At 35.6% G+C, this 25,611-nt stretch overlaps 1 protein-coding gene across 2 annotated transcripts in view; it reads right to left on the bottom strand.

The window, feature by feature from the left end:
- Positions 1-25,611, bottom strand: part of LOC140510517 (doublecortin domain-containing protein 1-like) — a 103,955-nt gene that overhangs the window by 56,217 nt on the left and 22,127 nt on the right. The window contains exons 1-3 of one of the 2 annotated variants that reach the window (XM_072619254.1): positions 11,543-11,705; positions 3,217-3,384; positions 1,485-1,551 (exon numbers count right to left, since the gene is read on the bottom strand). In XM_072619254.1, the coding sequence (XP_072475355.1) occupies positions 1,485-1,551; positions 3,217-3,348 (199 nt within the window). In that variant the 5' untranslated portion in view covers positions 3,349-3,384; positions 11,543-11,705. Of the gene's footprint in view, positions 1-1,484; positions 1,552-3,216; positions 3,385-11,542; positions 11,706-25,611 lie in introns of those variants that run through there. The other variant, XM_072619253.1, reaches the window with a different exon arrangement.

Below are 25,611 nucleotides of genomic sequence, written 5' to 3'. Positions count from 1 at the left end.
ACAAAGCAATTAAATTATGCCATCTGTAAAGTTGCTTCTGCAAGAATATTGGAAAGAAAAAATACACAATATCAAAATGTAAAAAGAGATGCCTATCTTCTGAACAAGAATTAAACCAATTAAACTAACATCCTGCGAAGGGATGAGATATATAAAAATTTAAAACCATAGGCTCTGCTTTCAAGAAGCTTGCAACCTAACGGAGGGAGGTTTGGGGGAAGGCTTCCTGGAGGGGAGCTGACATCTGAATTGGGCTTTGGAGGGGATTTTAACAGACAAAGTTGAAAAGGGAGGAAGTCTATTTCTAAACATGGTGGTGGACATGACTGAAGGCATAAAAGTAAAATCAGGGCCAGAGAGTTCTAGACTGGTGGAACATAGAAACATTGAGGAGGACTGAGATAAGCCTGTACAGAAATGGCTACTTCTAAAATGTTTATTTAGTCCATCCTAAAAATGTGACCATGGCCCTATAATTGAATTTCTATCTCTAATCTTTTATGTCAGCTTTGACCCTGACATTGATCCTAATAAGACCTTTTGGTTAGGGGGATTTTTTCAGGTATACAATAAACAGATTACATACTCTGAGCCCCTGGCCATCTGTGAAGATCTTGCAGAGAGCGGGGAGAGGAGGCAACAACTTAGGAATTAAAATGACCTCCAGCATAGGATATTTTCTCTATTAGGATTTTATGTGCAATTCATTCGCATTCTCCAATAATTCACTTTTGCCTTTCTCATTCCAAGAATGAAAAAAAATTTTTTTCCACAAAAATCCAATGGTTAGAATAAATATTGCCACTTATTTTGCCTTCCCAAGCAACAAGCAGTAATGAGCTTTCTTCTGAGGGCCCACATGATTATGTAATCTTTCATTATTCTTTGTGTTCACAGTTTATTTCTTTTTATCTCAATAAGATTGTTGCCTCCTTGAAGTATCCCCACACAGTGCAGAGTACAATTGGCATAAAGGCCTAATTCTAGGCACTTAGTACAGCCTCAACAAATATCTACTGAAAGGAATTAGATGCTAAAGTCTCCAGTGGACTAAATGTTAAAAATCAGTGCATCGCCACCTTGAACAGTCTCTTTTGAGAGAGTTGGTATTATAGATTCATGCACAGGCAGGAAAGCTGCATCGAAGACACCCAGTCTTTGCCAGCTGTTTTAAGGCAAACTTCAGGATGCTCATTTCTCCAACTTCTAAAAAAGCCTCCTTGCTCAGAATTTCCCCCAGAACTTCATGATATTTGCACATGTACATTGACTTGTCCACAACCCATGCTTAGAAAGGCAGTCTGATTTTGATGAGTAAGATGGTACACATTTAGAAAAGTCTTTTGAGATTCACTAAATGACCACATTTTGATTTTCTCAAGAGTTTAACTCAGCACGAGTGATTTTTTTTTTAAAACTGTGACACTTATCTTCGTAAAAGTCTTCTTAATGGACATGTGATGCGCTTCTGTGTCCAAGCTCACCTACTATTTCTTTTCTCCAAAGACGAGGCACATCTGCCACCTGCTCTAGTCTGTGTCCCAGCAACAACTGTCGAGCAGCATAAAGATTGATTATCAGTCAAAAACCATTGCACAACACCAGATTTTGGTAGGTTAAGCTTGCTGATCCAGCAAGAGATGGTGTGAAATTTTCAGGAATGTGTGCCAACATTTTGGTGCTAAAAGAACAGCAGTGCATTTCACAGTGAAACACAGCCAAAGACATGCAGACAAAGCAGAGAAGTTTTTTTTTGTTGTTCTCGTTCTGGACTTGATTTTAAAAGGCAAAAAGAATTAAAATAAAGAGAAATTATTTCATAAAATTGAAAATCATCCTCAATGCCTAGTCATGTGCATAATAATGCTATTTGAAGCAAAAATGTCCAGGAGATTTTCTTTAAAACTCTAGCTACGAACAATTTTAAATATATCTATTCCAACACACCATCCATATATAAAAGGCAAGAATGCCTTATTAATCAAAGTAATTTAAGAACTTAATGAAGCAGTACAGGAATACTTAAATCAAATTAAGGTCATTATAAAATAAAGCCCAAGTGTTTTTACACTTGCAGATAGCGCAAAGAATGAGTAAACAAAGGTACCTATATTTTAAACTTCAAGGAATATATGATGAAATACAGTTCTATATTGCCTTGCCAGTAATTCTTGTCGAATATCATAGCAACAAGTTTCTTCTCCAAGGTCAAATTGTCTTGAATTTTTTGTCAGGTTCAAGAAAATTATTTGTTATATAATCAAGGATAGAACCACACCATTTGCTCTATAACGAGCTCCAAGATTATTTTTTTCTGAACTTAAGTAATTTGCTACCCAGAGTTGACTTTTGCTCACTAGCTTTACAAAAGTGGAAGAAACTGCTTCTCTTCTTTTGAAAAGTTTTGAGATGAGTACAGCTGTTAAATATTCTTAATTCTGATAGGAAAGTTTCTATGACATTTAAACCAGGTTGTTTTATAGAGAATTTTGATAGCAGACTGTGTGTTCAAAATACTTTAAGGGATTAAATACACAGGGTGATTTTTTTATTATTGTTATTTTTTAACATAAGCTAGATTCTTTCTTACTGAACAGTTAGAAATTTGCATATTTAATTCCAAAAGCCAAAATATCAGAAATAATAAGTGTTCATTTTTTAAAATTCTATCCACTGAATTCACTGAAAATATAAAGTCAAAAGTAAAGTCAAATTCCATATTTACATTAGGGAACATTCCATTAGGAGACAATGTGCACATATCAATTGTAGGAGTGTCTCAGGCTACATCTCATAATTATGTTAATATTCTTTGAACAAAGGTTGACTGCATAAATGAATAAATGAAACTTGAAACTTTGAACTATTCTTTTTTTCCCCCCAAAGAATAAGTCTAATGAATTGTGTCTGTTGGGTGTCACTGAAACTAAACAGTAAATTCAATAATCTCTGATTCAATTTATTATATTTTCACCATTTAACCTCCTGCAGGCTCCCTAATGTCTATTCAGATCTATATTAAATTAAGCACCAATGCTAATGAAGGGCAATAAACGTGGCTGTCAGTAGATTTTTCTTTCATTAAGCACATTATCCTCTTACTGAGCTGTAAATGAGTAAACATTAGTTTTGTTAAACCATGCAAAAAAGACAAGATGAAAATCATTTTTAATTGCACCCCTTAAGCGATTTACTGGGTTTCTGGGTTGTTTTTACCTTTAATTTTTTTTTTTGACTGGATCTAAAAAAGGTTCTCCAGTTGAAACAGAAACGTCGACATGGTGGGATCTGTCTGCAGGTTCTAGTGTGCCTCCGCACTGTCTGCCAAGAATGCTCATCAGCAGCCATGTTCCGTTGCAGCTTTGGAGCACCCTCCTCCAGCAGCTAAAAAGAGAAGCAGAGGTAAGGAAACATGATTAGAATATGAGAAATCGAGCCATCTCTAACAGACAAAAAGCTCAAGGCTCAAAAAAGAAGCCAACTCTTACATTAAGAAATTCACATTAAATAACTGAAACAATGAGCTTTGTCCAAAATGCACAGCTATTTTCTAGTGTGGTTATTTGCAAGTGGGACAGTGATCACTGCATCAGGGGAATTTTTTAAATGATCATCTAATTTTATTACTAAAACATTTTGTATATTTCATAACATAATATCTATAGGATATTAAAATATGACGCATGTTTTAAATTAAATGGGTTACTTAAGCTGAGAAAAAGGAGAGAATACTTAATGAAAAGTATATGTATAGTTACATATATACAGATGTTAGAAGAAATAATTTTACTACAGTAAATTTAATTATTTTCATTTTTTGGATATCATAGACTGTGTGGAGAGAATAAAGCACAAGGAATTCTGGAAGAGCAAATGCCAGGGTAATAGTAGGTATCACAACTTTGGCAAAGTTACTCCAAGATCGTTCTTGTAAATTGCTACCCTAATCACCCATGGGGGATATCTGAGTGCATTTTAGATGCATTCTAAACCGACTGCAACTTTAGAGACAAGAAATCTATACCTCTGAAGAAAAGTATATAAAGGTGTATGTTAATGAAAACAAATTTTAAAATTTCATGTCTACTATCTTTAGTTTTATAGAAACAAGACTAAAGACTTTTGACAATATATTTAACTGGCATTTGCTGTTTTTCTATGAATAAGCCTGTCAGAAAACTATCAAATTCTGTATAGCTGTTGTTTTAAGATATGTAACTTGAATGTAATATGCAACACACTACATAATATACATATACAAAAAATCTTGTAAACATATATCCATAGTGCTAAGTTTTTAAAAAAAAAACTTTTTCATTCTTATGACTTACAATTATTTAATGGTAAGTTTAAACATTTTTAAACAAACAGAAACAAAAATTTGACCATAAATCAAGTGGATTATAACTAAATTGCTTATACTACAGCTATTTATACTAGTTTTCATGTTAGATTATTTTGGGATGGAGTAAAGACTGCATTAAGTATTTTAACCTGAGATAAACCAATTTTGATACTTTCCGAGCAAAAACTATATTCTGGAAAAAAAAACCCAGGCCAAGATACCAATTTTTAACAGTTAATTAAGATAAATATTTTTCTCCCTGAAACATAAATATTATAATCAAAAGTATAATTGTCAACCAAATTAATCTTTGATCATGCTTCTATTTTAGAACAAAAACTCCAAATCAATTAAAATTGGAATGTACTTAAATATTCAAAATCCTAAAAATAATGGGGCAATTATTATTAAGATCAATCTCTTTATTTCATTTTTTTAACAAAGTTTCTTGTTTACAAAAAAGTTCATTTCATGAATTCTGATGTTAGTCTGTGATCATCATCTGTATGAAATCATATGCCATAGACCAAGGTGATTTTTGCAATGAGTTCATTTCAACTAAAATTGCCAAAATATTGATTATATTAAAAAATAATTTTACCTGTAAATTTTCAATTCAAGCCAAGTCCATAAGATCACTTTTTTATGGTACAATTGTCTTCATGCCTTAAATGCACTTTTAAAGCTTCCAAAACCTCCCCATTGACATCTATTTCATGAATTTTTTTTAACAAAAAGTCACTGCTAACTTATCATTTGGATATTTTACAGGCTACAGATTGGAGATGGGCTGTATCTTTCTATTCTAAGTAGTCAATGGAATGATTACAAATTCTCAAAGAGAAAAGAACTTCAACCACTGTAGTTAACAAGAGCTTTGATTACCTCAGCTGACCCCGTGGAACACTGACAGGTCTGCTTCTCTTGGAGGAAGTTATAAGACAGGAATTGTTTGTACTATTTGATTTGTGGATACAGGGGTCTGATATTTCATCATGGCTATGATCTGATTTTGTTTGATGTGTGGAACAATCTCGAAGCCCTGACCCTCTTGATACTGTTGCCGATGGCAGACAGATGTTGAGGCCAAACTGAGACTGGCTGCCTAGAGTTTTGCTTTCTTTTGTTATTTGCTCATGGCTGAGAAGATATATATTATCTGAAATAATAAATATGTGGAAAATTAAATAAAATTATTTCTATTTATTGAAATTGTCATTGCTAACTCTATACTAGGTATTTATTTCAAAGTTACAAAATTCTGAAATCAACTCGAATACTCTTCGTATTAAGTTATTCTACAAGAGTAAATTAAGGAAGACATTTCTCTGCAGTTAGAATAACAGGAAATAAAGACTTCTCTAGTTTTCTTAATAATCAATACAGAACTTACTATCTATATATCTACAGTAAGTATATCTTAGTATCTATAACTACTGCATGGTGGGGGAAGAAATGTAAAGACAAGGTCCCTGCCAAAAGCAATTTATAATTTAGGAAGGTGATATTAATACTTCTAAAGGACTAAGAGAAAAATTAAAACCTGGGCCTAAGAGGCTACAGTGACTTCATTCAAATAAATTCACTTTAACCCCTGGAGAGCATGGGAAAAGAGTAAAAGGGTAGGGGGGAGTAACATTATAGAAAGAAGAACCGAAAAGACTGAGGAGGTAACTGAGCACTGGGGGATCTGAGTAGGAAGCTATTGGTCTGAGGGCATAGGCCTTCTAACTGAGAAAATACCAGGCCACAGCTGATGGTACATCTTCCCAAAGGAATGAAGGGGTCATATCCACATGGGGAGATTACTTCAAGATTATAAAAGGGCAAATACTGTTCCCAAAAGGGAACAGAATGAAGTCTACAAACTTTGAGCCAGAAAGTGTAATTTTAATTACTGGAAAATTTTTTAAAGTAAAGAACAGATCGTTAAAATGATAGCTAGCAAACATTTGGAAAATGAAGCAATAATTACAAGAAAGTAGCATGATTTCAACAAGAATAGGCCGTGCCAGACTAACCTTATTTCCTTATCTGACAGCATTACTAAAACTAGTATATCAGAGGAATGCTACAGCTTTAGTCTACCTTGATGGTTGTGAAACATGGGGAAAAGTTTCTCGTCCTAATTTTGTTAGGAAGACAGGGAGGTGTGGGCTAGACTATAATATGATAAAAAAAATTAGTTGAGTATCCAGACTCAAGAAGCATTCCTTAACGGCTCATTATGAATGTGAAAGGTAGTTCTCTAATGAAGTGCTCCAGGAATCAGTGCTTGGCCCCAAGCTATTTAACATCACTATCAATGATTTGGATAAAGAAATGGATGGTTTATTCATAAAATCTATAAATGATTATACAATGGCAGCTAGGTGATGAAGTGGATAGACTGCTGGAACTGGAGGCGGGAAGTTCAAGTCTCACCTAAGACACTGACTAGCTGTGTGACCCTGGGCAAGTCACTTAACCTTATTTGCCTCAATTTAATAACAGGATCTACTTCTGAGAACTGTCGTGAAGATTAAATGAAATAATATTTGTAAAGTAATTAGCACATGGTAAGCTTGTAAATTACTTACATGGTAAGCACCATATAAATACTAATATTATTATTATAAGATACAAAGTTGCAAGCAATAGCTAATATATAGAATTGATGGAGTTGAGATCCAAAAAGATTTTGGCAGTTAGAGGGATGAATGGAATCTAAGAATATAAAATTCAATAGAGTTTATTATTACAATTTTGTAGTTGAAGAAACTGAGGCAGAGTGGTTAAGTGATTTGCCCAGGGTCACATATTAAGTGTCTGAGGTTGGATTTGAACTCAATTTTTCTGACTTAACGTCCACTGCTCTACTTACTGTGCCATCTGAATTTTTTCTGTTCTAACCAGAAATTCTGAGGGTCTTCCCCTCCCAGACTGATTCTCTTGGGAAGTCAAACTAGGACATCTTTTGCTGCAATTTTACCTAGACTTTCATTACTGAATGAGTGTTGCCTCAGACAAACTGAGACCTGGGAAAGACCTTAGCTTAAGAAGACCAAGGTTCCCCACTGCATCTGGGGCCATCACCAGTCTTCCAGATCTATGTCTTGCACTGGACCCAGATGGCTCTGGAGGAGAAAGTGAGGCTGGTGACTCTGCACAGCCCTGCCTCACTTAAATCCAATTCACTTGCAAATCAAGACACTGCTCTCCTGATGTCTGATCTTCTTCTAGAATGAAGGAGAAACAACAAGTACAAATTGTGTCATCTAGTTGCTGCTTAAGGCATCTAAATTAGAGAAGGTAATTTAGCTGAGACTCTAAATTACAGACAAGTTGGTGATTTGTGCTAGAGAAGGGAGTTTCCACTAATAAGAAGACAAACTAGACATATCAGTGTAGGTATAGGTATAGATGTAATGGAGAGATATAGAGATAAAAGTAGACAGTCTGTGATCAAACTGATCCAGCTATCCCCTCCACTGATGTAGCTGCCACTCATTCTGTGAATCCTATCTGATTCTCATCCAAGTTCCCTAGTAATTTTTGCCACAAGGAGTCTATCCATCAGGTTACAACTTCATCTTGCCTGGATATCAATGAAGTTCACAAGATGTTCATTGGCGGCATCGTTCTTTATCCAGGCATGGATTTCTCTGGTGATACTTTATATAAAAGTTCTTCCATATAGTCCCTCATTCATGATGTGTTGAAAGCTGTTCTTGCCCACCATGTGTATCTCACCAACTTTTGAGGAATCTTTTATTTTATTTCCTCAGAGCAATAGATTTCCATGATACCCAGCCCTACAACATCAGCAGAAAAGGACTGATATTAAAAAGACGATCCTTTGTTTTAGGAAGAGCTAATTTCCCTGTTGTTATTCTTCTGTTCAACTCCTGGCCCAGCTCACTGTCCATTTGCAGTCTAAGACACATGTCCTTTGGGACAAGCTTTACAATCATCCATCCAATTGCAAATCATTGGTAGTCTTCAACTACCTGTTGCTGTTACTGGTTTTTTCTCCAGATGGATAATTCACTCATTTAGGAATCTCTGCCATGTTGGGTTTTTATGAAAACCATGCCATGCCATTAAAAAACAGGAACATTGAGAAGTTATCACCATATATTGGGAATCTGTCTTTGACACACTGCCTTTGGACTTTATCGTGGACAACCCCCAAAACAATGACAAACACCTTAAGCAAGGAAATTTCTCCTTACTTTGTGCCCTGCTTGATAAAAATAATCAGAGGGTCATTGAACAGAGTTGTTTCCGTTGTTGATATCTTTCAAGGTATCTTGTGTGATTTTGACATATGCACTGGAGACATAGGAATAGATTTGGAGCTAGAAGGGAGCTGAGAGTCATTAACTTTCCCTTTTAACAGATGGGGAGGTTAAATGACTAGTCCAGGATCTTACAAGTAGGAAGTATCTGGGGCGGGATTTAAATGCAGGTCATCCTGATTTCAAATCCAGCACTCTAACCAGTATGTAACCTAGCTGCCACATCTTGGGGTAGCATTTCACTCTAACAAATACCTTTTTTAAATCATCAAAAAAACAATAAGGACAGTAGGTTCTTGTATTCTCTGCACAATTATGTGACAGTGAAGCTATATTCTATAGCAGGCACTGTGCAACAGTCTTATCGATTTTATTCTGATATCATTATCAAGGATATGTTTAATTAGGGTGTTCATAAAAATTTTATATAGATGGGAAAGTAGACATGGGCTGGTAATAATTTATATTCTCTGTCATTTCTGGGGGGGGAGGGTAATAATGACTGATATTTTTTCCCTACACCTTAGGTATCCTAGCTTTGGGAACTGATCCTTTCATCACTCCAAAACTCTGTTGCTTGAAGCACAAGACAGATTTTGATCAAATTGAGCCAATTTTCCCATTTTTGTTACTTTCTTCAGTGCCATTTACATCACGGCTACCAGCAAAAGCTGTAACGTCAGACTCCAGAGGTGGTGACTCCATCACTCTTGATGATGAAAAGAGTTTGTCATGAAAAAAATGTTTGCAGCTTCTTTCATCTTTCTCCCCTTTGTTGCTCTCCATTCAGTTTTCCTCTTTAATGCCTTTGAGATCACTTGGCTTAGGGGATCCCTCTCTCCCTCAGTGAGTTTCTTTTATGAAATTTTTTTCCCTTTTCACTGCTTCTCACTGTTTCAGGAGGCAATACTGCTCATAATTTTGCAACAAACTTTGCAGAATCTTAAAAATGAGTTAATACAGAGTGTTCCAAAATTCTTAGTATAGTTAATGTCTTAAATGGCACTCAAACTTTTCAGACAGCTCTTATACTAAATGAGCTCAGCCCTTGACTGTCATATCTCTCTACTTTTCTCAAAGGAGATTGTGTTTACTGAGGTATTTTCTAGGTTCTTTTGTCTCATTATAACAAATTATTTCCATCAATCAAAATTCTAGATGAAATCACTAAACTTGTGTCAATGTCCTTTCCCAAACTATTTCCCAATTTTGGGTGTTGATGACATATATGTTTGGTTGAAGTAATTTTCTCTGTCATCTTTTTTTCATTTTCATTCTTTCTTCTGGTTTTGTATTCATTTTAACCTTTGTTCTAACAAATGAGTATTCTATCTAAACATAGGTGTATGCGTGCGTGTGTGTGTGTGTGTTCATCCTTCATTGCCGAAGAAGACCATGCCATCAGAGAAATAATGATATGACTTGCACTTGACTTTGTTTTGAGTGAGTGAGGGCTGTGCAGATCACCAGCCTTACTTCTCCTCCAGTGCCATCTGAATCCTGTGACCAAATATTCATCATGATGACTGGAGATGACCCAGGATGAGGCAATTGGGGTTAAGTGACTTGCCCAAGGTCACACAGCTAGTGAGTGTCAAGTATCTAAGTTGAGATTTGAACACAGATCCCCCTGACTCCTGCACTGGTGCTCTATCCACTGCACCATCTAGCTGCCCAACCAGACATAGATAGCTGATTCAGGAATAACTTACGTATGGTACCAAGTTATTTCATGGTAGTTGACATACAGTTTCTTATTCTTTTTGGTAATAATACTTGGATTTCACCACATGTAGCACCTCCTGATTCTTTACTCAAAGAAAATATTCATAATGTATAAATATACATATGTGTATATATACACGTGTGTACACATTTACATGCATACAAAATTCTATATACTTCTACTTCACTTACTCCTTGTTCCTAATTCATTGTTTTCAAGCATATTTTTGCCAACCTCCATCATTCTCTCTTTTGCCCTAAAGTCTCTAAGTATCAAAATATATGCTGATTTAATAGATATTAATAAACTCTTTCCAGAATCAATTAATCTCTCTCTCTCTGTCTCTCTCTCTCTTTCTTTCTCTCTGTCTCTGTCTCTGTCTCTCTTTCTCTCTCTCTCTCTCTCTCTCTCTCTCTCTCTCTCTCTCTCTCTCTCTCTCTCTCCCCCCCCCCCTCTGTAAATGATGCTCATTCATCAGTTCCACCTATTTTCATGGTATTCTGTGTTTTGAAACCACAGGTCATCAGTGGGAGAATACTGACTTCCAAAGACAAGCTTTTGTAGCGGTGAGCCGCTTGGGATCATCCAAGCATCACAGTTTACCGATGGTGGTCCAGGGCAATATCCTCCTCACATTCAATGCTGGCTCATTGCAATCTATAGCACTCCCATGAAATAAAAGTATGAACGGACCTCAGTCTTGTGGGGCCTCCTTCTGCCTTACTACTGACGGCGGCATGGTAGAAGAAGAGGGCAGAGGGTGCCGAAAATCACAGAAGTCTTAGGCCATCTACAAACGTAAAGCTAAGTATTGTTATCCTTATCAGTGGTATCAAATTCAAATAGAAACAAGGCCACTAACAAGGAGAAAAGGACTGCGTAGTGACATGTTTAAATGCGATGTTATCTCTTTTATTGGATTTTTATTGATTCTGTCACTGCTTAACTGACCCCCCTGCTGAAGAAAATGTCCCACCAGACAATGTTCTTTTTATATGAAGTCCAAGAAGTGTGACTTGATCTCAGTCAATCGCAAGATGTTTCCTATGAGCATTAGCTGCCATTTATCCAACGTTCCAAAGTCCTACATATCGACCCCTTTAAATTGACTTGTTAACATGCTGTAATGAATTTGTAGAAAATGTTTTTTAGTATCTGTTTTATTCTGTTGATTGATTAGCTTGTTCTTACCCTCGTCCCCTGGTTAAACGCTTGCTGTCCTCAGTAGATTAACTGGAGTACTTTTGGCCAAGTCTAATTACCAAGTCCTGCGGAGCTCTTCAGTGACTTAGGGAGGTTGGAGCAGGGTCCTTTTCCAGGGCCTAACCTAGTGCTTTATATTAAAAAGTTCCGTTAAAAGTCTGTGTGGCACAGTTCACAAACAATATGTAAATGAACAGTCTTGAATATTTTTGGATATGGGGTTATACAATTTAACAAAGAGATATAATTTTAAAACATTCTTATAAGTTCCTGCCTCTTTTGATACTTACAAAAGGTCTGCTTCATCCTAAAAACAATGAGGAAAAGAAATGGAATAGAAAATCAAGTTTCTCATCCCAGAAGGGTAGCCTTGTCCTCTAGAAGTTCCAGAACACGTAATGTTTTCCCCATGGGGATTAGGAACTTGAGGTGAACTGGTAATCAGTTTTGTCACTTGGTCCTCAGTTGTTTTTTATACAGATGTGCACTGGCAACAAAGCCTCTTCTGACAATCCTGAAAAAAGATTTGTCACACTCTGTAAAAAGCCAACTTTGCCAGAGGCTTATCTCAGAAACATCACATTTTAAGAATATTTTGTCAAGAAACGGAAGCAGGATATGAAGCGCTCTTCTACCATACAGAAGTTTATTGGCTTTCAACTGGACAACACCTGAGGCACTGTCTGAACCAAAAGCAAAAGTTTCACTTTTCTGAAGGAAAAATGAAACCCACTTTTGGAACATTGTGAAAGAAAGGGTTTTACTCATGGGTTGGTTTGACTGACAGATGTTTTTAACAATATGAATGAAGCAAATCTTTCAATTCAAGGTCCTGAAGTCACTATTATAGATGCTCCTAAAAAAGGTTCTAAATTTTCTTGGCTAAGCTGATGGTACAGAAGAAGAGAGTAGGGACTGACATCTTTTTAAACTTTCAAACGCTGGGGGAAGAGCTTTATCAAGATGGAGTTGAGATATACAATTGTTCTGTCAGCTTCCTTAAAAAGAAAAGAAATCTGAATAGTCAGAAGTATTTCATAATTATTGCTAATTTAATGGGATTAAAGTTGAACCAAGGATTTCTAATTCTTTTTTTCTGGTATAAATGGTATGTATCTAAGATGTCCATATAGTCAAAGATGAACTCAGTGATCTCAGGACAAAAAATCTCAGTACAACTGGAGTTAAACTAAAGCATTTTGGAGAACTCTGGTATTTCTTGAGGGAAGCCTATCCACACCAAGCGATAGAAGCTTTAATTCCATTTTGCAACAATATGTATTTGCTCCTAATAAGCTCAAAGTTCCTAATAAATTCAAACTCAGCCTATTATTTGAGACCTTTCATCAGCCAATCACACAAAACCTCAACTCATTATCTCTTAAACAAAAATCCTTCTCCTCCAGCCAAACTTGACATTTATTGCTGCTCACAATGGGCAGTTCTTGTGTCTAGGACTTCATTCACGATATTCCCTTATTATCAATCAATCAACATTTATTAAATGCCAAATACATACCAGGCACTGTGCTAAACTCTAGAATATTTTCCCCTGCTTCTTCACCAGTTCATAACCATTACTTTCTGTAAGGCAGGTATAAGCATGCATATGTACACACACACACACATATATATACACTTATATTTAAACATATATTCTTTTATATATACACATATATACATATATATTCTATAGGTAATATAAAGGCCTCCAGGAGGACTTTCCTTATTAAACTCTTCTGATTATTGTCTTTTATATCTATATCTATATACATAGATACGTGTGTACGTGAGTATGTGCATGTACATATACATCTCTACTATGTACATTCCAATGAGACCTAGAAAACCATTGCCTCAGCAGAACTAAAGAGGAGTGCTGAAGAGAGAGAAATGGAAATGTACAAGTTGGGTGTAAAACAGACTGCAACATATCATTTCTAAGATCAAGTATAAAGGACATCATCAAAGAACTGTAGGAGATAATGGGAGGATGGGCAAGAGACTCCCTTGATACATTTGCACATTGGGAGGAAGGAAGGAAGGAAGGCCTCTAGCATGTAGGATGGACCCTGTATGCAGAACTCTCAGGAATACCTGAAAGAGTCTGACAAGATAGGGAAGTATGGTTAGGTTGTGATCTGTGTCACCATCAGAAACCCCTGGATTGATGAGATCACAGATTCACTTGAGGATTTGGGTACATTTGCCATTGCGGTAGCAGACAGCATCAGTTATATGCCAATTAATTCAGTCATTTTGTCTGGCTGAGCCACGAAGCTCTCTCAGTTCTCAGGTTGAGCCAAGGAACATTACACAAATGAACCAAATCATCTGTTTAATAGTCAAAGGACACATGCAGGAACATGACATTTCTACTGAAGCAGTTTCCTTCTAGAACTCCCAACTTTCAACCTGTGAGAGAACTGATGCCACAAGTCATTATACAGGAAAACAGGAAATCTGCATGCATGATTTGAGGATAATCACCTAGCAACCCAGGTGGGAATTTTCAGTGAGCGGTGCGACTCAGCAGGAACATACCAATTAATAGTAGCGTCAGGGAGTTATTGAATCAGAATCAAGTTAAAAGTTAGACCAATCAGAGCAAGGGAATCAAACACCGTACTACATGGGCTGTGTGAACAATCTCCAAAATACAACATGGATAAATCACAAAATGAGAACACAGACCGTTTTACTTTCATTTCTATCATCAGAGTCTAGCACAGTGTTTTGCACGCAGCAAGTGCTTAATAAATGCTTTATTCACTTATTCACTGAACTTATATGAGAGTTCAAAATTTTGAAAGTTCCACACTAATGACAGGTCCTCTGGACCAGTTGGTGGCACAATCGGCAACATAAATGTATTCAGTTTGCACTAGCTTATGGTACAAAGCATATCATTTTACATATGTTATTTGTCCTTGAAGAATATTATATACATATGCTTTATCTCCTCGACTTATTAGGAGGTCAGGATTTGTATCTTTTGTGGCCCTTATATAAGTTCATACGGTCTTCATCACCAAGTAGATATCCAATGATGACAATAATCTTATGGTCAATTTTTTTCCCTTATGTGCATGGGCAATGACAACATATAATCATAATCTGCAAAGGATAAAAGCCAAAAAAGCTAAACCCAGCAGTTATCTCTGTCTTCCACTAACAGTATAGGGAAAAATTCACTCCTACAATCAGAAAGAATACATTAAAATACTGAAATATAGAATTAAATAGAATAAGAATTCTGTCTAATTAATAATCAGTTTCCTTCTGAATTTTTAACAAATTGAATTAATTTCAACTAAGTTAAGCTTTGTGCTAATTTCTCAAAAGCAATTCTTGAGAAATCAGGAAAATTTTAGGCAAAATATATTTCAATATAAGCATAAAATAAGATGGGATTTTTTTGTATGTGTAACAAAGTAGTCCAATCAATTTTAGATTTTTTTTTAATGTCACAAATGTGTATTAGCCAACAAACCTATTAATAAGTGAGGATGCGGCTACTTTGGCAGACTATGGCTCAATAACAAATATGCAGGTCTAAGTTATCACAGAGTTTGGATGTGAATTCAACATCAGGATGATGACAGTTGCCAAGGATTTGTACTTGCTGTCGCTTAGTACCAGTGTTGCCTGTCAAACTGTCTCTTTTCCTTATACAGAAGCCATAGAATTTTTATGGATAGCAATTACTTACAATATACAAAGAAGTACATCAAACTTAACAACCACTCCTTAGCTCTTCGCTATTTGGTAGTCTCTTTGTTAGATCTAGTCATCCATTTTCACCTAAATTATTTATTTATACTCTATATTTGACAAGCACAGATTTCTTGCTTTATATTCCTATGGTGCTTATACCTTTCTGAAGAGATACCATGATTTATTTTAATATGATTATATTTTCAACTTATCTTTTATTTTATTACTGTTTTAATAGTAATTAAGCTTTGTGTTGGAATAAATACAACTAAGAGAATATATATTCAAAGGAATACAAATCCATCCATATAAATTGCATTCTGATAGCCTAAAATATCATCATGCTAAAGATAAAAAAAATTAACTATACAAATATCTAGTACAAGATTTTTTTAAAAAAATAATTATCTGGTACAAAGAAGGCACAAAGATTTATTAGTATTCGTGTATCCTCACTTTATTAAATGAAGTGAGAGAAATGACTTTTGGTAATAGATACATGTTTTGGATAAACCTTAAAGGATTTTGAAAGAAGAGAATTAAGCAAAGTAAAAGGTATTACATTAGCAGCTTGCATCATCCCAGCTGAACTCTAAGCATGCAATTTTGATTTGAGAGAGACTCAGTGGGAAGATCAAAAAAAGTCCCAGGATATTTATTTCTGACATCTGATTGCAGAACTCGGGGAAACTGATTTTTTACTTTATTGCTTAGCCATGTCTAGGGCAGCTAGTAGTTCAGCGGTTAGAGCTTGGAACCTGGAGTCAGAAGACTGGAGTTCAAATCTGGCCTCAACCTGACTTGTAAATCACTTAACCCTGCCTTGGTTCCTTCAACTATAAAAAGAGCTGGAGATGGAAATGGTGAACCACTCCAATACCTTTGCCAAAGTACTTCCCCCCTGAAAAAGGGTGAGGGGAGTCATAAAGAGTCGGACATGACTAAAATGACCGAATACCAACAGTAGCATGACAAGTGGTGATAGTATCAGTTCCCACTTCTGCCAGGTCAGTGAGGGAAGTATTTTCCCACATTATGGATAAGAAACTGAGACTCAAAAAGGTTGTGACTTTTCAATGATCACACACAATGGAAATATCAAATGGGGGACTCAAATTCAGATTTCCCAGTTCCAAATCCAGTGCTCTCTCTATATGCCCCACAGCTACTAAAAGGAGTCATCTACTTGTGAATGCCAATATCAAAAAGAATTCAAAAAAGAATTATTGGGTGAGCATCAATGGAGAGCTCCACAGAGGCAAACTGGGGCAGGAGGGTAATAGAGGCCAGTCAACAAAAAGGAAGTAATGGATGATGAGCTTGAGAAATAGATCGTAAACCTGGCATAAAAACATGATATGGTCCCAATGGGAAACTTCAACTCCCCTCAAACCTGCCGCAGTTCTTTCTTCTGAAAGTACAGCAATACCTTTTTAATGTTTTCCTTTCTATCCATTTCACTCTTCAAGAGGCAGGGGAAGCAACAAGGGAAAATGTGAATATGTAGATTGGATTCTGACCAACAAATTGGAATTCGTCAATAAATGACAGAATTTTTAGAAGCAGCAATGATGCTAACTTGGAAACCACAAAAGATAAGGAGGAATAACACTGGTACAGGCAGAAACAAGTCATAGATTTTTTTGGAAGCATATTTCAAAGAATAAAGCTTACAATAAACCTCATGCTATGCTATTTAAAATATCAGTAACTATGATAAAAGCATTGAGAGCATGCTGATCAATTTCCAGAATACAGAAAGATGAGAGGAATATTAATACGAAGATCTAAAATTATCTCAACAAATAATTAACTAAATCTAGCAAAAGTAAATTTAATAAAGATAAATACAAAATTCTACAATTGGGGTCAAAAAATCAATGGGATAAAGAATCACTTAACAATATGTGAAAAAAGCTGCATGTTCTCAAGGACTGCAAAGACAATATGAATCAACAATATGACATGATGCCTCTCTCCTAAAATAAAATCCAATGCAATAATACTAAGTACAATAAAAGATAGCACCCTTAAAGCGCTGGCCTCAAAGTCAGAAGATCTGGGTTCAAAACTTAACTCTGACACATACTGGCTAAGTTAGTGAAAAAAAAAAGTCATTGGTGAGAAAACCCAAAAAAGCCTGAAACACTAGGATAATAAGAGGATATGAAAGGGGGAAGGATGGTAAAAGGGAAGACAGATTAAGGAAAGCAGTGGTTAGAAGCAAAATAGACTTTTAAGGAAGGAAAGTGTAAAAAGAGAGAGGAAGAAACAGAATATAATGGGATGAAGGGAAATACACAGTTAATAGTTTTAACTGTGAATGTAAATGGGATGAACTCACCTATAAAACAGAAGCAGATAGCAGAATGGATTAAAAACCGGAATCCAACAAAATGCTATTTACAAGATAGACACTTGAAACAGAAAGACACACACAGTGTAAAAGAAAAGGGGGCTGAAGTAAAACAGGGAGGGATAGCAATCATGATGTCAGACAAAACAAAACAAAAATAGGTCTAATGAAAGATAATTTTGGAAACTACATTTTGCCAACATGTAACACAGGACAACAACGTAATATCAAAAGTGTTCATAGCAAGTTTCTCTGATAAAGACCTCATTTCTCAAATATATACAGAGTATAGAACTAAGTCAAATTTATAAAATAAGAGTCATACTCTAATTGATAGGCAGACCCCCATATAGAGGATTTAAAGGAGAACACTGAGAAGAGTTGCTTAGGATGAGAAAGTATGAACAGGTCATGATTCACACAACTGGAGAGAGGACTTATAGGCCCTCCAGAGCACTGATGAAAGAGCTATGCATTGGACCAGACACTATAGAAAATTGATTGGAATAAGCCCAGAAAGTTATCAGACTGTGCACACTCTTTTGACCCAGCTATAAAATTAACTGACACATCCTAAAGAAAGTAAAGAAAGAAGGAAAAGATCATTAGGCAGAAAAATATTTGCAGCAGGTCTTCATGGCAACCACAAATTGGAAACTAAAGGGGAATACATTCTATTTGGGAATGGCTAATGTCATAGTATTGTGCCACTAGAAATAAAGAAAGAGACCACTTCAAAGGGAACCAGGAAGATGTCTATGGACTTTGCAGAGCACATTTTATATGATGAAAACAGCATTATAAAGAAAAACTACTCTGGAAGACTTCAGCACTCTGATCCATAGAGTGATAAACCACAAATCTAAAAGAAGTTAGACAAAATATGCTATTTACCTCCTGGCAGAGAGAGGACAAACTGAAAATGCAGAACGAGACATTCATTTTCAGACATGGCTAATGTACAGGTTTGTTCTGTTGGACCATAAAACTATGTATTGAGGGCTTTATTTTTCAGGGATTTTTGTTGCTAATTTTAGAGGTGGGAAGGACAGATTAATTTTTAAAAGACTGTGAATGGAAACAAAAATAATATACTACAATACACATCATTGAGATCACAAATCATTTAAAGAATTAAAGTAGTATTGATTATCATTCTTATAATTACTTATTTTTAAAATTATGATTTAACTTGTTTGGGTCAAATTTTTCCCTTAAGAGTCATAAGAGACAAAAATGTAACAAATTAAACGCTACAAAGAAAGCAACATTTGAAAACTTTCCACAGTCTTATTGAGAGAGGTTACATCTTAGTATTTAATCACATGAACAGTATTCCCCCTCCAAACAGTCACTTCAATCATTGAATGAACAATTTCACAACTTAGGGCTGATGAAATACATCATGTACTAAAAAAAAATTGCCCCTTTTATATTTAACATTTAACTAAGTAGTCAAAAAAGATCCTTCAAATTACTCCTTCTTAGAATCATGTCTTGGTTCCACATGGTTTCTATGTCTGGCAGAAGTCATGTTTATGCTCCTTAACAGCAAGGATAATTTTATTATTCTCTGTTTCTCCAGTACCTGGGACAGTGCCTTGAATATGAGAAGATCTAAAAATATTTGGTGAATTCAATTAAACTGGCCAAATGAAACAAAACTTTTAATAGCTTACTTGAATTGTGAAACATATTTTCAAAAATCAATTTTGTAAGCAAGCACAACCATTAACCAATTAAAAACTGATTGACTCAATATACTGGGAGTTTGTACCATGTTTAAAAAGACAATTTATCAATAAAATTAAAGGAAGGAAGGTTGGAATAGACATCAACAAGCTAAGTCAACTCATGAGGTATACAAAGCAGCCCTGAGAAAATAGAGGTTTGACAAACTACTAGTTTCACTTGTGTCTGACTCTTCATGACCCTATTTGGATTTTTCATGGCAGAAATTGTGTAGTACTTTGCTACTTCCTTCTCCAGCTCAGTTTACAGATGAGGAAACTGAGGCAAACTGGGTGAAGTGACTTCTCCAGAGTCACACAGCTAGCAATTGTCAGAGACTGTATTTGAACTCAGGAAGATGAGAATTCTTAACTCCAGTCCCTACACTCTATCCACTGAACCATACAGCTGCCCCAAAACTACCAATACTAATCCCTTGTATGTTTCAGTAGACACTACTTGTTTCTAAACTGTCTTCTTCCCAGGTTCCCAGCCAGGACTTCATTTTTTGGATTCTTCTCCTTTCTCAGTGAATTGCAGAAGACTCCCATCATTTCTAGGGGCAAATACAGATTCTTCTGTCTGGCATTCATTGTTATTCATCCTTTGTTTTTTGAAGAGGACCAATGACATCATGAATGATAAAATAATGAAATAATAAAATGGTTTGGGTGATGCCTTTTTATTTACATGCAAATTGGATTTAAGGGAGGCAGAATCACTTGAAGTCATAGCCTCACTCTCTCTTTCATAGTTATCAGAGCCCAGTGGAGATAAAAGTCCAGAAGACTGGTGATGGCTCTGGAGGCAGTGGATAACCTTGGTATCTTCAATGTCTGACCAATCTCTGAGCGCTCCACAGTGCCTGTTTCAGTCAAATGTTCACACCTGCCTATTCTACTTAGGAAGTCTTCACAGGCTTGAGGTAGACATCCCACTAAAATTAGCTGACTCATTTTAGCCCTATTGATTACTCTCAGTCTGGTTTAGCCTGTCTGCCAAGATGGTTTTACCCAGGTGTGGTCACGGTGCATGCTACAGCTTCTTGGAGCTACTGGTGAGAGTTGGGTGGATACCAAAGGTGGAAGGGCGACCCTGAAAAAGGCTCAGCAGCCCTCACCAAAGGTACCAGTCCTCCCTGAAGATCCCATCCATTCCACTTTCTAAATGAAACCTTTCCTGATTTCTAGGGCCTTCCATCCAAAATCACCTTTTCTCTATTCTGTATTTACTTACATATTCACATATTGTCTCCTTAGCTAGACTGTGTAAGTTCCTTGTGTGCAGACTGTTTTTGCTTTTGTCTTTATATGCCCAGCACTTGGTAGGCACTTATTGACTGACTGATTAAAGACCTATTAGGCTGATGTTTTTTCCTTACCTCATTCACAATATCTAACAAGGATGCTTCTAGAACTGATAGCTGGGACAACTGGAACCACACTGTTAGAGGCTCTAAATGGAAGGATTGGAAGCTTATTGATTAATTAGCTGTTTTCATTGCATCAAAAGTTTGGTGAAGACTTGAGAACTTCTTCCAAAAACAAAGTAAAGATCAGCTCTAAATAGAACAAAAACCCCAACAAATCATGAAAAAATATTCCAGTATGACTTGTGGTTTTTTGAAAAAATACTGTACATTATTAGTACCAACGAATGGATTAACATTTGTAAATGATTTAGGAAATCTGTGATTCTTAATAACCTTGGCCCTCTTTTCCACCATGTTATTTAGATTATTAAACTTTACCCTTATTTTGAAGGTCTCCAAGTCTTTACCCACCCTTAAATACATTAATATTGCCAGAAGCAGAAGCAGAAGAGGGCTGGACAGGTGAAAAAAAAAATCAGCAATAAAAAGCCAGTCTTCAGGTATAGAGTACATGCATAATTACAAAAAGTTCACCAGTAAACTTAAAATTTAATTCAATTAGAAGTATTTGCACTAATATTCTCAGGAATGTAGTTCTTATACACATGCATAGCTTTTCTTTTTTACTACTGCATAATAGCAATTCTGGATTTCATCATAAGATGGAAACATTTTAGTAGCCACTGGAGTATTTCCTATATGGAAAATATTTAAATCATCTTGACATTTCTTTTGGTCCAATAAAAATATTAAGTTGAAAGCATCTAGGTGGCACAGGAAGATGTTGAACTTTGGTGTCAGGGAGACCTGAGTTTAAATGCTGCCTCAGACAATTACTACGTGACACTTAACCTCTCTCAGTCTCAGTTCCTTTATCTGCAAGATAATAGCTCCTACCTCCCAGGGTTGTTGTAAGGATCAAATAAAATGAACATATGTAAAGTACTTTGACAGTCTTTACAGAGCGATATAAATGCTAGCTAGCTAGAAGCAGCAGTGGTGGTGGGAGGAGAAAGAGAAGAAAAAGGGAGATAAAAGGGAAGAAATGAAGGAGCAGCAGTAGGAGATCATTACCATTATTTAAATAGAGTATTTCTTCTCCAATGTTACTAAAAAAAATAGAGTAGTATTAAAAGTGGGACACACCCATAGGTTAAGGAGAGTTTGAGAAACGTAATAGGAATCACAAGATTTCCAGCTAACTACATGTATATTTCACTAATTAAATGATGGCTAATTGTTAATTAGAAATTAAAGAAATACAGATGTGTTAATTCTGATTTGACACGGTTAAATTCTATGGCAAAGATACAAGTATTGCACTGTATGGTATTAACACATGTATAGTTCATTCGTTAATTCTCTGAAAAAGTGTTATTTTCTTTTGGTCCCTACCCTTGCACAAGCTTCACATGACTATATATTTTCTAACACTCAGTGGTGCCCCTTAAGTATTCTATGAGTTCTGTCTCAAATTGCAAGGAGTCAGGAAACAAAGCATTCTTGCCTTTCCTTCTCTCCTGCTGGTAATAACTGACTATTTTAGGAAAAGGTGGGTAGGAGAGATCTAAAAGGTCAATAAGTTTCAAGGCTTTATTTTACTTTTATGGGAAACTGAGTTTCTCTGGTTTATAAAATCCTTAAAAATTATGTTTTCAGTCTAAGAAAATGAACCACTATAATGCAATGGACAAAATGAACTAGTTGTGAGGCTGGTGTTAAAGTTCTATCTATGCAATTAACAGGGTGTTTGAAAACCCCAAGGCGAATCGCTGCCCCTCTCCCAGAGAGGCATGCTGTCTTCTGTCATGAAATCCAGAAAGGCTTCATGCCTGAATCAACCATTCTATCGAGAATAAGAAATGTGAATGGTTTGTTCGCTGCATTCACCGATTGTTTCACTAAAACTACTGAATCTGCTTGTATCCTCCACACTGTATGAATGACACATGATTTCAGAGTAAAATAATTCTTGATCCACCAGTGCTGGAAAACAGCACTGGGCCTTGAATCAGAAAGACAAGAAAAACCAGAGTTCAAATCTGACCTCAAACACTTACTAGCGGTGTGACCCTGGGTAAGTCTCTTAACCCTTGCCTGCATAAAACTGGAGAAGGAAATGGCAAACCATTTCAGTATCCTTGCCAAGAAAGCCCCATGGACAGTTGGTGGATGGAGTCACAAAGAGTTAACAAAGTGCTAACCCTCTCAATTTTTAAAGTTATCCTATAGAACGGGGTTAAGATTTTTACCACATAGACCCTACCCACATTATTTTATTGTTTTGATGAGAATTTATAATCAGCAGTTTTAAATTATCATTTAAAGCTTTAGTTTTGATGCTCCCATCAAACGATGTTAGATAATACTTCAAAATTTGCAAAGTGTTCACTATACATTTAATTTGACTTCATGAATATCCTGTTAATTCTACTTGGACCTTAAAAATTTATAGAAGAGATTGTCTTTTAAAATAACAATTACTGAGTGCAGCAAATTTCTTTTAGAATTTCCAAAGAAACTGAGAGCAAAAAAAAATCTAATTAGCCCAGTGCCCCCTTCCCATATACATTGGAAGGAATACCCAATTATCTTGAAAAAGGCAATTAAAAATACAATTAATAATCTTAAGACATGTTATAATTCATTTGATAATTACATTTCGCATGAAGATACTGTCAACATAAACTGTGAAGCTGGAGCTCCACCATGTTTATAAGCAGTGTGGACAGAACCTTCACTGCTTTGTTGTTCTTAAATGCTGTGTTGCAGTTTTTCTTAACAGGTAATAAGTGACATAAAACATATCTGATTTTCTGATTCATAGTTTCAGTTCTATAGAATATGTTGCTATGAATAAAATAACACCTTTATTTTATGTGCATTAGATTAGTCAAATGACCAAACTAAGAAAAGAAGAGTAACTACATCTTTACTTCACATGCAAAAAATAGTCATTAGTTTTGGCTTATTGCTTTTAGAGAGTCATAAAGTTACACTTGGTAATTCACAGAAAACAGCATAACGCCATTCTAATTGTATTTTCATTTTCAAGGTCTCCACTCTTTAGAAATACCAATTAAATTTGGCATCAATTGAAAAAGTTAAAATAAGTCACATGTAGATGACAATAAACAGAGAAAAACTCTGTATGCAATAGTGTCTCATTATTTTTAAAATATATCATTTATGATCTTTTCTTTGCTTTTAAAAGTGTAATTATAGTAGTTTTAAAACATGCTGTCAGAAAATGTACTTTTTAAACTAGGGAGAAAGAGTCCATCCTACAAAATGCTATTTTTCTGTACATAATGTGAAGTAGAATCAATATTTTTTTTAAAATACCAAAGACTATACAGTATTGGTATATTTATTTCTTCAAGAAGGTGCTCTGACTCTCAGACAGCATAAATATTATAGAATGTGATGGTTGCCATGGTAACAAATAAATAGGAGCAAGCTATCCATGCAATTTTTTCGACATTTCGACTTTTTTCATAAACATGCATATTTTATAGGTAAAGGATCATTCAACTCTCTCCTCAATTCTCCTTTTACAGATGAACACCCCAGCTCTTTATTCATTTTTACGTAAACATATATATTTTATTAGTTAGCAAAGGAGTAGGTTTAAAAAGATTAAAAATTATATGGAAATCAAAGTTTTCATATTTTTTAAAAGAATTATACTTTTAAAAGTGCCTTTCATTCTCACTGTTTTATTTAAGCTAAATGTAAGGAAAAGAAGCCTGGTTTTCTTCTGAGAAATAAAATTTCCATTTATTTCATCTGAATTTATTTCACATGAATCATGTACCATTTCTCACTGGGGAAGGTTAGATGAACTTGTCTATCAGAGAAAGACCTGAAGTTTTGCCTTTGTAATTCTAAAGTCTCTTCTGTTGGAATTTGGCTCTAAATAACTTCAGCCCAATTTTCTAAATATGAATTTAAATCTTTCCTAATCACAAACACACTGCCCTAGAATAAACTTGTACATCTAAAGTTTTCTGTATCTGAATGGAATATGCTAACACTGTTTTAAGAAGGTATACTTTAAGAAGTATATTTTAAGATGGTGCTAGGACATCTATTCAACAGACACATTTAGAGAATACTTTCTGTGTGCCAGTAGTGTACTAAATCAGTCAGTCAACTAGCATTTATTAAACATCTACTATGGGCCACGTGTAAAATGAGCTGCAGAAGGAAATGGCAAACCACTCCATTATCTGTGCCAAGAAAGCCCCAAAGGGGGTCAAGAAGAGTCAGACAAGACAAGACAATCAACTAACAACATGGCAGCTGTACTAAGTGCTGAGGATATAAAGAAAGGCAAAAAACCAGTCCCCACTCTCAAGAAACTCAGTCCAATGAGGGGGACGACATGCAACTATTTACAAGCAAGATATATGACAATCAACAGAGGGAAGACACTATGATTGAGGAAGACAGGGGAAGGTAGAACTTTAGCTGAAACTTCAAAGAAGGACTTGGGTAGGTATTGTTGTGTTGGTCCTTCATTCTCAAAGAGGACCATGATGGTGGGATAAACAGATAAATCGATCAATATGCAAAAGAAATAGAAGTAAAGGTCCTTGCCTCTTGGTTTTAAGGAATGTAAAATGAAGGCGAGGGAGCAAAAATAAACTCATTATAACTTACCCACTCAACATTTATTAGCTAAGAAACACAGAATAAAATAGTCACTTTTCATTTATCACTTTGCTCAATTCATAGAATCACAGACTTGGAAAATATCTCAGAGGTTATCTAGTCCAACTCATACAAATAAAAAGGAAACCTTTCTAACCCATACTTGCCATATGCTCATAGATCCTTTGCCTGGTATTTTCTATTTAGGGGAACTCCTTACCTGCT

The sequence above is a fragment of the Notamacropus eugenii genome, chromosome 6 (assembly GCF_028372415.1).
Source record: "Notamacropus eugenii isolate mMacEug1 chromosome 6, mMacEug1.pri_v2, whole genome shotgun sequence".
NCBI classification, from domain to species: Eukaryota; Metazoa; Chordata; class Mammalia; order Diprotodontia; family Macropodidae; genus Notamacropus; species Notamacropus eugenii.
The sequence above is the reverse complement of the archived record's forward strand: the minus strand, read 5'-3'. Positions and strand labels throughout refer to the sequence as shown.